Source organism: Callorhinus ursinus, unplaced genomic scaffold (genome assembly GCF_003265705.2).
Source record: "Callorhinus ursinus isolate GAN/ISIS: 27379988/994484 unplaced genomic scaffold, GSC_fseal_2.0 scaffold14, whole genome shotgun sequence".
Taxonomy (NCBI): Eukaryota; Metazoa; Chordata; class Mammalia; order Carnivora; family Otariidae; genus Callorhinus; species Callorhinus ursinus.
Genome location: NW_027397076.1, coordinates 15372910 through 15387910, shown reverse-complemented (window position 1 = coordinate 15387910; position 15001 = coordinate 15372910). Strand labels below are relative to the sequence as shown.

At 41.4% G+C, this 15001-nt stretch overlaps 1 protein-coding gene across 1 annotated transcript in view; it reads right to left on the bottom strand.

The window, feature by feature from the left end:
* The window catches only part of UBE2N (ubiquitin conjugating enzyme E2 N), a 38643-nt gene extending 25043 nt beyond the window's left edge, over positions 1-13600 (bottom strand). The window contains 1 exon segment of the mRNA XM_025881428.2: positions 13130-13600. Within this exon segment, the coding sequence (XP_025737213.2) occupies positions 13130-13585 (456 nt within the window). The 5' untranslated portion in view covers positions 13586-13600.
* Positions 13601-15001: the final 1401 nt, after the last annotated feature.

Sequence of the window (15001 nt, the reverse complement as noted above, 5' to 3'; positions counted from 1 at the left end):
CTCCTTCTCCTCCGTGCCCCTCCCCACCTCAAGAGCGCCCCATGCTCTCTCTCAAAAAAAAAAAACTTAAAAAAAAGCAAACTACTTAGATTTTATCCCTGATTTTCTTTTCATGGAACCTGTAGAAGTAACAGGAAATAGTACTTCTAATTCTAAACCACCACCTACTTGTTATTAAGAACATAAGATGACTACTGTCAAGGTTTTCCCAAGAGAGTAAAAGAAACAAACCCAAACATAGAATGCTGGACAGCCACATTTGATGAGGGATGCTTCCTGGCAAACATGGCATAATTCAGAAGTTGGAAAATACATCATGTTGGCTGGTAAGCAGTATCACTATGAGAAGTTATATAAGAAAGGGGAGACAGGAAGGAGATGCCAATGAAGTAATCAAGACAAAAAGACCAGCTTCTATGTCAAGTTAAAAAGTTTGAACTTTACCCTATATACAGTGGAGAGCCACATGATCACATCAGTGTTTTTAGAATAATGTGATGGATGGGGAGGGAGGGAGATGGGTGGGCAGTAAGTGAAGACAGAGAGATGAGTTCTGAGATTATTGCAAAAACAATCGAGGGAGGATGAATAAGGGCCCACATAAAAAGACAACTGAAAGAAGAGAGGAATGGGTTAGGAGAAGCCAGAAACATTTCTGAGGCTGAATCCATCAGGGGCTTACTAGCAAACTGAATGTGGAAAGGAAGCAAGGGGAGGGAAGAGGAGGAATATATCTCAGGCAACTAAGTTAATGTTGACGTAATAAAGAAGAAACACTAAAAGTGTTTCATGAGGAGAGACAGCAAAATGAATACATTCTATTGTTAATAAAAAAAAAAGGTTGATTTAAAAATGTCTGCAAGAGATGAACCATGAGAGACTATGGACTCTGAGAAACAAACTGAGGGTTCCAGAGGGGATGGGGGGGGCGGGGGGATGGGTTAGCCTGGTGATGAGTATTAAAGAGGGCACGTATTGAATGGAGCACTGGGTGTTATATGCAAACAATGAATCGTGGAACACTACATCAAAAATTAATGATGTGATGTATGGTGATTAACAATAAAATAAAAATTTTTTTAAAAAGTCTGCAAGACATCTAAGTGGAGATAAAAAGTAGGCATTTGGAGACCTGAAATTGAGCACCAGATTTTAGAATCACTGATCAATGTGGACTGAAGCCAGGTAAAAGTAAATAAAGGTGTTCAGAAGAATATATAATGAGAAAAGGTTCAAGGTCTGAACCCCAGGAGAACATAAACATTTAAAGGCTTTAAAACTATCAAAGCGGACAGGATACAGGCCTGCACACTAGTTAAACTGGAAAAGTATACATTTATTTCAGAATGCTGCTAACTACTCGGCATTTGTGTTTTGTTTTGTTTTTTTGATTGCCTAAGAGCCAGTTTAAAAGCCAAAAGGGAAAATCAGTTCCAGGATTATGCGAGCATGGCTTTTTCTGTTTCAAATTCTGCCCAGAGGGGTCATATAATCATTAAGTTTTAAAACAGGAGTTAGAAATAACTGAGGCCTGGGGAAAGTGACTTGACCAAGGTCACAAAGTTTCTTAAACCTTGAGATAAGAATAAAGGTCAGTGCCGATCCTTAATCATTATTCACCAGCATTAGCTTAATTTTCTGTCTCCAGCAATCAAGCCCAATCTTCAAAGATAAAGATTTATGACCACTAAAAAAAAAAAAAAAAAGATTTACTACCACTAACAATTTTTTTTTTAAAATAATGGTGCACAAGGCTGAAGAATATTTCTTAAATGTTCTAAAGCAATGTAGGTTTCAAATATGACTAGTCTTGGGGAACCAATACAGACTATTTACCTTATAAAAGTACTGCTTTGCTTCATTCAGCATTGTCATTTCTTAAAGTTATTTACTCAGAAAACTTCAGCTAAAAACTTTGAGAATGAAGAACTGATACATGCTACAATGTGAACCTTGAAAACATGCTAAGTGAAAGAAGCCAGACACAAAAAGTCATGTATTATATGATTCCATTTATATGAAAAAGTCCAAAACAGACAAAACCAGAGAGACAGAAAGATAAGCAGTTCTCAAGGGTTGAGGAACTAAGGGGGTGGACAGTGACTGCTAATGGGTATAGGGTTTCTTTTCCGGGTGATGAGAATGTTCTGGAATTAGTGGTGATGGCTGCAAAACTTTGTGAATTATTAAAACCCACTGAACTATACATTTTAAATGGATGAATCTTATGGTATGTGAGTTATATTTCAAAAAAATAAATGAAGCATTTAGGTTTTCCTTCCATATTCAGTAAGATGTTAGCCATTTTACCTATAAACTGAAGACTGAAATAGCAAAAGAAAATGAAGGGGAAAAATATCCACATTAATTATTTTGGTATATAACATACTTAGGATATTAATTGAATTTCCAAAATGACACATTCATAAACTACACTTCTGAAGAAATAAACTTTTTCAAATTAAGACTGCATTTAAAGTGTCTGTGTGTACCAAGCAAAGAAGTGCTGACTCATGTTACAGCTTTAGCACTGCTCAAATATCTTCCTGGAGTTTGATATGTCTAACCTAGAATGACATTCTACTCCCCCCCCAACACCTCACTTTTCTACTTACCCTTCAAAATTTAGCTCAAATGTCACCCCACTAAAAATATCCCTCCCTAAACCAATCTTGATGGTTTCCCCACCCTGGACTGTCATCTTTGGTGTTCCCATTGACATCTTTGCTTTCTATGTATGAGAAGGTACTGGCTATGTGATTTTACTTGTATCTTGTATCCCCCACATTCTAAACATCTTTGCATTGAAGCCAAGCATACCCAAGGCCTTCGTTTCTGCAAGGTGCACATAAAAATCATCTGGAGATCTTAAAACATAACAAAAAAACATGCTGGGATGCTATATGTTAAGTTTACAAATGCTCCAGATAATTCTGATGCAAAACCATGAATTAAGTACTCAGATTATAAACAAGTGTTCACAGAAAATGTCTTCTAGTTCCTACCACCCAAAACAGCAGTCCCAACTAAACTGGGAGAAGATTCTGGTAGGAAACAGGCAAGGTTTGGCCAAGAATGCACTGATCTCTAATCACATCAGTGGCAGGAATCTGAATGGAGCTTGCAGCACTTTCAGTTTAACCCTTTCCTGACAGGCACCAATAAAGACAGTGGACAGAGCACTTTATTTGAAAAAATGTTACTTAATGGGAATAGCTCTTTTACAGCTAAGGGTAAGAAATTTCAAGCTTTATAAGCTATAAATCACTGTGCCTTCAACTGTGAAAAATATCTTTTCTAAAAAGCCAAAGCAAGAATTATAGCACGTGGAGGCGTGTAGGGGACTTATACTGGAACAGCGCTTGTCCTTCTCTCCAAATGGGAGTGAGGAAATTAACGCAGGTACAAACTCCCTCCCTGGGTTGAAAACACAAAATTCAATTCAATATATAAAGGAGTGTAAGATAATTCTAATCTATTTTTAGGCTTACTGAATGAAAAATTCTTGTTTAAAATTAATATTAGAGGGGCGCCTGAGTGGCTCCGTTGTTAAGTGTCTGCCTTCAGCTCAGGTCATGATCCCACGAGCCCTGCATCGGGCTCCCTGCTCACCATCGGGCTCCCTGCTCAGCGGGAAGCCTGCTTCCCCTCTCCCACTGTCTCTCTCGGCCAAATAAAATCTTAAAAAAAAGGGGGGGGGGAACCTAACATTAGAGAGATTATGCTCTGATGCAGTGATACCTCAAATGTATTTTGCTGGTAAGAAACAGCAGGAAAGAGAGGAATAGCTGCTCTTTAGTTCCTTGTCACCCGAACCACAGACTTCCCCAAATCAAAGAATCCAGGAGGGAAAGAGAGGAATACACCACCCCAGACCAAAGTCACTCCATCTTAAGTGAAACTATTACTAAACAGGGACTTACTTGTGCAAAAGCCTCTAATTAAACTACAGTAAGGAGACTTCTGATGAAAAACAAGAAAGCTAAACACTTAGATTCTGCAATGAAATGTTTTTCCACTTCATTTGTCCAAATGATAAAATATAAATATACAAACACTGCCAGTTATTATCCAGGGGCAGATAAGCTCTGGTGCATTTCATCTACAGCACCTGCTGTCCACAGATTTAGATTGCCTAAATTCATATCACAGCTCCACCAACCACTTAACCCCTCTGTGCAGGTTTCCACATCTGTAATGTAGGGCTAAAACTAATAGTCATATCATAGATTTGCTGTCAGAATTAAATAAATTAATGCATGTAACATGCTTAGAACAGTGCCTAGCACATAGTAAGTGTTCAATAAAAGATGTCTTACTTACATAATAAAAATTATATGACCAATCTCACTTCAGGAACAGTTGTCACACCACACTCTGGTGAATGATTCATACACGAAGTCTAAACAATTCAAAATTCTTTGCCCAACAGTTTTTGATTCCAACTCTCTAAACTTAGTAATTAGACAGTAATACTTCTTGATGGGACCCTAATAATTACATAAGACACTATCCATCACACACACTAGATTCCTGGAATATGGTATACTTTTGTGTACTCTCTCTCTTCCTCTTTTTCTCCTTCTAGCTTTCCTACCTGCTATTCCATCTACCCAAAACTCATTCTCCCTCCTTCAACTTTGTTTTTTTTTTTAAGATTTTATTTATTTATTTGACAGAGAGAGAAAGAGCACAAGCAGGGGGCGGGGGGGGAGAAGGAGAAGCAGGCTCCCAGAGGAGCAGGGAGCCCAATGCGGGACTCGATCCCAGGACCCTGGAATTGTGACCTGAGCCGAAGGCAGACGCTTAACCGACTAGCCACTCAGGGGCCCCTCCCTCCTTCAACTTTAAAAACATTCCCTCAATCTTACTTTCCTTCACATCCTCAGACTATGGTAAATCCCATGTGTATCTTTTCTCATAACACACCTCGCTTTAATTTGTTTCATGACTGAGTTTTCCCTTAGATAGTGATGCACTTCTTGTTCCCCAGGCTTAGTGCTAAATACATATTATGCATCCAGTAAATGTCCACTTACCTGAACTGAAAATGTCTTAAGAATGGACCAAAAAAAGGGATAATAAAAAAGCCGAAAAATCGCAATTTCACAAAAGAATGAAATTTGGCCTTGGGCTCTTACTAGCTTAGTAAAGTCACTTTTGTCCGTGCCCTATAGTAAGAGGGGAAAGGGATGGTAATCCCAATTGTCCTTAAGGGTCATAAATACACAGAGACTTTATGGGAATAAGATTTTCCTTAGTATAAATTATTTTTAAAATCTTAAAAAGTTGTAAATAAAGGCACCCATAGTCTCAAGACACGAAGATAACATCTGTAATGCTTCTTTCTAGTATTTTCCTGACTACAATGCCTTTAATCACTAGACTGTAAAGACTTTGAAAATAAAAACAGATTTGCTCAAAACAGACCAAATTACTGATTAAGACATACTGAAAACTAAAGAAGTTTGAAAATCTGAACATATTAGCCAAAAAGCAAAATACGTCAACATTAGATTCTGAAAACAATGTCTAAAGGCACTTAAGGGCCCTTGGCTGGCTCAGTCAGCAGGGCATGTGACTCTTGATCTCAAGGTCATGAGTTTGAGCCCCACGCTGGGCACAGAGATTACTTATTATCAATAAATAAAATAAAATAAAATAACTTTAAATTATAGCTGAATCCTAATCATTTAGAAACATCTGAGTTGCAGGCCATATCAGAATAATAAAAATTTTTATTTCTAAGTATCCTTAAGGGATTTTTGAATAGCTACAACCAGGATTTTAAAAACATAAAATACCATGAATAGTGTGGTATAGCTCTTGAAAGAATGGCTAATAAAGAAGTCTTTCTGTTGATTCTCTGAGGGCTCTTTACCAGTTATCCAGTTCTTCCAATCACACAATAATGGCTTCTGCCACCAGAGATGTTAGCGCCACAGTTCTCAGACTACGGTGATCCTACATCCTATCTAATCCACAAATTAAAGATAACTATTTAACATTTAAAAAAAAAATACTTCACTTAAGCATTTTTAGAAGTTGCTAAGATTTCAGGTGAAGTTAACTGATTCCCTATTATTCTATCTCCTAATTTATATATCCATGCTGATGTCTTTCATATACATTTGCAAAGCAAATTTCAACTGTATAATAAAATACCAGTCTAACACATGCTACATATAAAAAAGGAATATTTCTTGATATAAAATTACTACATATGCCTTTCAGATCTATTTTGTTTTTAGAAAGTAAAATTATATAATAATTAGGCACCTACATCAAAACTGATGACTACAATTGTAATGCCCAAAGCCCCTAGTGAATACTATCCTCATTCCCTTGTTTCTGGAATTTCTCTAGTGCATAAACATCCATTACTCACAGTAACAGATTTAAATGTATGTTCACAATCCATACTACCTCAATCTGTAGAACTTATTTGCTTCTTAAAATCATTTTCACACAAGTAAACCATCCTACAGGGTATCGGGAAAAAAGCGAAGTTACCAACTTGCAGCAGAATCCTAGTCATCCAAATTCTTTGGCCTACAAATTCATCAGCGAAGGAAAAAGATGGGCATCCTCTAATGTATAAAACTTTACAGCTATAAGTGGTCACAGTGTGGAAAAAATTTAGAACTTCTGCAAAGCGAATGCATATTATCTCTGATGCCATAGTTACATAGAATGGTAGATAGTCAGAAGTGTTTGATATTTTGACAAAACTCAATTTCTAATATGAGAGTTGATCAACCTGGACTAAAGAAAGTGCTTGACACAGAGAAGCTAAAAAAAAAAACATTCAACTGCTTTTTTTTAATTTACTTTCAATTATGCCATTTTATAATCAAAACATTAGGCAGTAAATTAAACAGTATCCTTATAACTTGAAAAAATTTATTTTATTTTTTTAAGATTATTTATTTATTTATTTGAGAGAGAGAGAGAATGAGAGACAGAGAGCATGAGAGGGAAGAGGGTCAGAGGGAGAAGCAGACTCCCTGCTCAGCAGGGAGCCCGATGTGGGACTCGATCCCGGGACTCCAGGATCATGACCCTAGCCGAAGGCAGTCGCTTAACCAACTGAGCCACCCAGGCGCCCAAAAAAAATTTTTTTAAAGACTTTAACAGAGAGAGAAAGACAGCGAGAGAGGGAACACAAGCGGGGGGAGTGGGAGAGGGAGAAGCAGGCTTCCCACTGAGCAGGGAGCCCGATACGGGGCTCGATCCCAGGACCCTGGGATCATGACCTGAGCCAAAGGCAGACGCTTAACGACTCAGCCACCCAGGCGCCCTATAACCTGAAAATTTAATCACTACCAATAGTAGTCCAGAGATTCTTAACTTGGAATCCATGGAGATAAAAAGGATTCACAAATAAGCTTGTCAAAAACCTGAATCCCCAGAAGTCATATACAAAAAATATAGTTTATTATTCTAGAATGGTCAAAAAAATTTAAGATTTATTTATATGAAGAGAGAGAGAGAACACGAAGGGAGGGAAGGGGAGAGGGAAGGACAGAATCTCAAGCAGATGCCCCACTGAGCATGGAGCTGGAAGCAGGGCTTGATCTCAGAACTCTGAGATCATGACCTGAGGCGAGATCAAGAGTCAGACGCTTAACTGAGCCACCCTGGCGACCCAAAAAAAATTCTTAACAGAAAATTCTTAAACTGGGACAACAACCAAAAGAGACAAGAACCATACTGTTTCTGGTCAAGTTTTTACTATAAGAGTTTATCAGTTTCCTAAGGATGTTTTAACTACATATAACAAGTCCATCCTCATCTTCTTAGATTTTCATGCCTTTTTTTAAATGGGAAAAATTATTGGTCAGACTTTCAAGGCTCAAAAATAGGGCCAGTTATCTGAATCACTTTTCTCACTAAAAACTACCTTATGTACTAGAACAGACATCAAATGAATGGCTTTTAAATAGTGATAGTGAAAAAGTGATATCTGTATTTTTAAAAATTACAATTATTAAAGTAAAAAATATATAGAACTCAAGTTCAATGCAGAGTCCCAGACCATACTGAGTTTTTACCAAACAGAAGAATAAATTCTAGGAAAAACTGGTGAAAATCTAATCTGAGCAGGTTGGTTTGCCAGGTTTTAATCAAATAAGTCAACTCCTTGAGTAAGTTAACTATTGTTCCCAAAGCTGTATTTTACTGTCTTCACAATTAACTTTGAGAAGACAACAGAACATCATTCTGTTAAAGTAACATGTAAACTGTAAATCTTTTTTTTTTTTTAAAGATTTTATTTATATATTTGACAGAGAGAGACATAGCAAGAGAGGGAACACAAGCAGGGGGAGTGGGAGAGGGAGAAGCAGGCTTCCTGACGAGCAGGGATCCCGATGTGGGGCTCGATCCCAGGACCCTGGGATCATGACCCGAGCCGAAGGCAGACGCTTAACAACTGAGCCACCCAGGTGCCCCTAAACTGTAAATCAAATAAATTATTGACCAAGGCCACAACTACAGATCTCATTTACCTGCTCCCAAAGTAACTCTAATTCTTTATGAGGAACCGATTAGGAAGGACTTATTTTAGTTTCTTTTAACCTACGTGATTTTAAGCTTTAATTGCTCAGTCACTTTTAGAGACTAAAAGAGTTCTGGCCAAGGAGAAGAGAGAAAAAAGCAAATTCTAAAATTCAAGCAAAACAAAGAACTGCCAAGATTCAGTATAACTCACACATGTGCAAAATACCACTAACTATAAAACTATTCATCACAGCATTTTCTATAGCAAATTTTGGAGACAATCTAAGTCAGCAATAAACAATTGGTTAAATTAAGGTCTAACCACATGGTTCCACAAAGAACCCCTTTAAAAAATGAGTGGCCTCAAAGATATACTGGTGGGGGCGGGGCGCCTGGGTGGCTCAGTCGGTTAAGCAACTGCCTTCGGCTCAGGTCATGATCCTGGCATCCCAGGATCGAATCCCACATGGGGCTCCCTGCTCAGCAGGGAGTCAGCTTCTCCCTCTGATCCTCCTCGCTCTCATGCTCTCTGTCTCTCATTCTCTCGCTCTCAAATAAATAAAATCTTAAAAAAAAAAAAAAGATTGGTGGGGGGTGAGGAAATTAAAGTATTTGCATCAGGAGGAGGGGAACAGGCCTAAATATACATACTAAATCTCTCTGGTCTTTCTGGAAGAATACACAATAAAAATAATGGTTGTCTGGGCAGGCAACTGGAATGCTGAAGGGCAGATGAGAGTCTTTAACTTTCTCTATGTACCTGTTAGAACCTTTCAAATGCTGCACTCCATGTATTTCCTATTAGACAAAATAAAAATTGATTTTTTAATGAATCAGAGATTAACTTTTAGCTCAGACATTGATTTAGATAGAAATCTACTAAGCAATAACATCAAATTATGATATAGAATAACTCTCCTAAAACTTTCTTCTAAAGATTGAAGCACATTCATTCATTCATTCAATATCTCAGTGCCTACTACACTACATCCTCTAGGTATTAGAGCAATGCCCAAGAATCCCTGTCTTCGTGGAGCTTTAGTAGGAGCAGAGATAAAGAATAAATAATATAACTTCAAATAGTGATAAGGGCTATACAGAGGAGAGGAGGAAATATGGGGATAATGAGGAACTCAAAGGGAGGGGAAGAGGAAAACTGTGTTTTGGGATAATTAAGGTAGACCTCTCTGAGGATGACATGTGAGCCAAGAACTGAACGATACGCCAAAACAGGTAATGTAGTAAACAGAAGGAAAGCCCTGTGACTGGAACAAACTTAGCCTCTTATTGTTCAGATAGAGCAAAGCAACATTGTGGTTGCAGTAGAGTGACCCAAGGACAGACATGCAGGAGATGACCTCAGAGGTAGGCAGATGCAAGGAAGGCCTTGTAACTACGGGGGGAAAAAGTCAAGATTTTATTCTAAGTGTGGAGAACCTTTCTAGAGTTGAGAAGGGGAGTGATATGATCTATATTTTTAGAAAGTAACACTAGCTGCTGCTTAGGAGACTAATACAGTAGGCTAGGCAACAAATGATGGAATTGAACGGTGGTTTGAGAGAGATGGGTAAATGTAGCTGATTAAGAATATATTTTGAAAGTTGACGCCCCAGGGAATTTGCTAGCGGATTGTATATGGGAATCTGAGTAGGACAGTAAATGAGGGAATAGTAATTCAAAAAAATCATCTTATATCTGTACAGTTAAAGTTATCAAAGTACATTTACATAGTCATTTCATAATAACAAGAAGCAGGGGAAGTTCACACTGGGTCAAGATCCAAGTTCTATCCCTTGCCAGTTTTAAGACCCTAAGAAAGTCATCTGAATGGGTTTCTAGACTATAAAAGTAGTCTACTTCACAAAATCAAGATCTACAAGTATTAAATAGTATAAGACTTTTGTAAATGCAGGAGCACCTGGCTGGCTCAGTTGGTGGAGTGTGCGACTCTTGATGTCGGGTTGTGGATTCAAGCCCCCCACTGGGTGTAGAGATTACTTAAAAATAAAGTCTTAAAATAAAAAAAAGAATTTTGCAAATGCAAATAATGACCAGTTAAGAGATAAATAGCATCCTATTAATAGCTGTCCAATGAAAGATGGTGTGTTCCTACCCGGCACCACCACCACCAGCATATTCCACACGGAATCCTGTATTGCGGATGACAAAAAAGAGGCAAACTTTCTAAAAATTCTGATTAAAAAACAAACATTTTCGGGTACCCAGGTTGCTCAGTAGGTTGAGCGTCCAACTCCTGGTTTGGGCTCAGGTCATGATCTTATGGGTCTTGGGATCAAAGCCCAGTCTGGGACTCCATGCTCAGCGGGGAAGTGCATAAGAGTCTCTCCTTCTGCCCTCCCCCAACTCATTCCGCACACATTCTCTCAAATAAACAAATCTTAAAAAAACTGTTTTCACTGATTATGGGAAAATATACATAAAACAATAGTAAGCACTAGAAAACACATTATAGTTCTGCAATCTTTCCTAGGGACTGGAGAAAACAGTTCTTTTAAGATAAGCCATAAATGACCATTAAAGTAAAACCACCTAAATTTTCCAAGATAAAACCCAAATGAAGTCACCTTTTATTAAAGAGGTGCTATCAACAAGATACTGTAAAATTAAGACCATATTTATGAATTATCACTGTCTGGGTTAAAATAGTAAAATGAAAATACCTAGTGTAAACTAAATTGTGTGCCAAAAAAACTGAATTATGAGGCCTTCAATTCACTGCCATAAATCATTTCTGTAAAAAATAATGCACAGAATTTATTTTTCCATCCAAGGCTTTCATATTACCGCAGAATATGTCCAGAATCAAGCAAAACTGGAAAAAATGTTAAATCTTTACTTCATTATGTATTTTGGAGAATTATTAAGAATATCAATTTGTATTATGTAGTCAATAAATAACCTGAATACAGGAAACAAACATTTGAAGACATCTGGTGTACAGCTAGATCCCCCCCATCTCTCATTTTCAACTGGGGCTTCAATAAACATGATTGGGGTCTTGTGAGGAAAACCACATTGTAAGGACCATCCAAAGCATACAGCAATTTAACTGCCTTGGACAGAGCCTGAGACAAATCCATAATACAACAAATTTTGCACTATGAAAGTTCATATTAGACTGCAGCACACAATGACAATCTATCCACGTCTCTAATTTCTAAGAATTTCTACCTTATAAAAAGTCTTATTTCGGGGCGCCTGGGTGGCTCAATCGTTAAGCGCCTGCCTTTGGCTCAGGTCATGATCCCAGGGTCCTGGGATCGAGCGCCGCATCGGGCTCCCCGCTCAGCGGAAAGCCTGCTTCTCCCTCCCCCACTCCCCCTGCTTGTGTTCCCTCTCTCGCTGTCTCTCTCTCTCAAATAAATAAAATCTTTAAAAAAAAGTCTTATTTCTCCAAATCAAGCAACTCTAGGTCAGAGACATCCCCCCATCTCAGATATATTTAAGTTGCACGAAGCACTACACAATACATCACCCATTAAAAGATCTTGAACTTAGTATGCATCTCCCCTCAAACTTCAGAACAAGCTAGATTAAATACACGTTCACCATGTTCTATCAAGGAAATGATGCTGCAATTTAGTCCCTTTAACTCGCATATTAAGGAACACAGAAGTTCAACTAAAATTTTCATTAAAAATGACAAGAGATTTCAACGTTTTGTTTTGACGTATTGCAAGAAATACCGCGCATCTGAGGACCTGATATTATGTAAAGGATTTACAAAACCAATATGTCCATTTTCACAGTTCCATATGTATTGGAACAGTCTAAACATTAAAGTGCATAAAATCGAGAGGCAAATGATTTCACCAAGTCCCCCATACCTGCTCCGCCCCTCCCCCCCATGTTGTGTTAAACTATATCCTCTGAGCAGAAACCGCTCTCAGAGTTTGGCAACCAGAGTAAAATCACTTCACAGAGATAACGAGCGGAAACGTATTTAAGAGAGGACATCACGAAAGCGAGAGCAGCGGGGCGCGCAGCCTCATGTCCCTCGACCCCCGCAGCCTGCGGCGAACATGTGCCTACGGCGGCAGGACGCGCGGCCCTCCCGGAGCCGCCTCCCGGGGCACAGGGCCCCGCCCGGCCTCACGCTCCTGGTTCATTCATTCTGAACCCGGGGCTTCCGCACCCCCGCGCTCCCGCCCGGCCCGAGAGAAGGCTCCAGGGCCGAGGGGCTGTGTCGGGCCACAACTCCCGCGCGGAGTCCGGGCCCCGCCGCGACTCGCGCGCGCCTGCGGCCTCCTCCCGGGTGGTCTGGGAGGCCGCGGAGGCCCGCGACGGCCCGCGCCCAAGACTAGAACCCCGCAACCCCGCGGCCCCACCCTCCGCCAGGGTGCAGGCCAGGCCTTCCCCGCCCGCAAGGCGGCCACCGGGAAGCCCCGGGTCCCCGCCGCCTGGCTGCCCCACCGCGGCCGGAAGTCTCTCCGGAGCCCCCTCCCCAGCGTCTGACTTCCCTCGCCGCCACAGCCAGACCCTCTCCGCGCTGGGCGGCGGCCTCCCAGCGCGGGCCGCGGGCCGGAGGAAGGGAGGAGCCGCGCCGCGCGGTCTGCCAAGCCGCCAAGAGCAGGGCGCAGAGCCGGGGGTTGGCCTGGGCGGTTACCTTGATAATCCTGCGGGGCAGCCCGGCCATCTTGTCAGATCCCGAGTTCGGCCTCTGGTCTCGACTCCGGCTCCGCTCGCCTCACGCACGAGTGGAAGTCCAGGGCTCCACTTCCGGGGGACGTTGCCGCGTCCGCCGCCGCCGCCGCCGCCGCCGCCGCCGAGGCCCCTCGGGAAATGTAGTCCCTGCTCGTGCGCGGGCGGGCTTCCCTAGGACCTGGCCCCCTCCCCCGCGTTCCCTGCCCCAGTCCTGGCCTGGGGGTGGCGGAAGTGACGAGCCCCGGCGGGGCAGGGACTTGGGGGAGGAGGCGCGAGGCGGCGCGGAGCTCCGGCGCTCGTGGCCGAGCCCGCCGCGCGACGGCAGGATTACACGGCCGGCGCTCCGCAGGCCTCTTACCGCGGCCACGCCTGCGCCAGTGGGCGACGTAACAGAGGCGCAGCCGCGGGCGCAGCCCATTCATTCATCCGTTTGTTTGTTCGTTCATTCAACGTTTTTGTGTTGCGCGCGGCCGCAGCGGGGAACGACTCCGGTTAAGTTGAGCCGCGGGCTCCTTCCTCAAAGGGAGGTGGAAGACTGAAACTCAGTAGCCATTCTCCTAAATGCGGGTCTCGGAAGTTATCCAGGGATACCCTAGTCATAGAGTTTTGATATTTAAATTTTGATTTTTAAATTTCACGTAAATCGGGCCCCTTAAGCTCAGGGAAGGCTGAAAGAAAGGGTCTGGAGAGAGTTGGGGTGCAGGGATTTGGCTTCTGAACGCAGAGTTGCTAGCTGGAGGAATGACCGAGGACAGGATTAGAGAGCCCAGAGTAATCCCTGAGAGAGGGATTACCCATGGAGCGCAGGGCCCTAAAGGAAGATTAGAGTGGCGATGCCTGAAAATGGGACTGTTGGAAAAGCATTTTGTGACGTTTGATGACTGCTTGCTTGCTCTGGGATAGGCTTTTCACAGGTATTTTACTTCACAGAAATCTTAAGAAAGTGTCTCTACAATGAGGCTCAGAAATGTCAACTAATATTTTCCAAGATTATGCAGGAGAAAATGGAGCTGTTTTGACCCCGAGCAGGTCTCCCAAAACATGGATCCCTTGACTGCCTAACCACAGTGTTTCCTAGCACAGCACAAACGTAGATGGTGAGTATGGATGTGCCAGGTGCTGTGTTGGGGGGTGAAGACAATACTGCCTTCCAGTCCAATGGAGAAGAGAGACAAGTAATTAATTAACAACCCAGTGTGTTAAGGGCTATAGTAGAGGTTCTTCCAAGGCGCTGTTTGAGCCCAGAGAGGCATTAATTGAGAAGTCAGAGAAGGCTTTCCCAAAGAAGAAGAATTGCCCTCAAGGGTGAGTAAGTCTAACAGACCCAGTAGGGAAGAGCATGTCAGGCATAGGAAATAGCCTATAAAATGGCATGGGACTACAAGAAAAAGTCTATGTGTGTACACACACACACACACACACACACACACACACACACATTGCATTAAAGAAATGGAGACTATGAATGCAAGAAACCTAGTAAAAATAAGAGAATATTATGTGCTGGGCACAATGCTAAATGATTACATGGATCATCTCATCTAACTATAAAGCTCATGAGGTGGGTTCTGTTATTACCAGTGCTTTTGAGATGAGAAACCAAGCCTCAGAGGTAATAATGAGAATCTCACATAACCAGAAGTCTGAAATAAGTGGTTCTGTGATTAGAATCTGGGAAGAAGAATCTGGGAAAGTAAATGACATTGGACAAGGATACTTTCAGAATATTTTAGAGAGGGCTCAGGAGAATTCACCCTGATAGGAAGAAAAGCAGAGTGAATATTAAGTTAGAAGTGTGCTGTTCCACTTACCTATTGTTGCCTAACAAACCGGC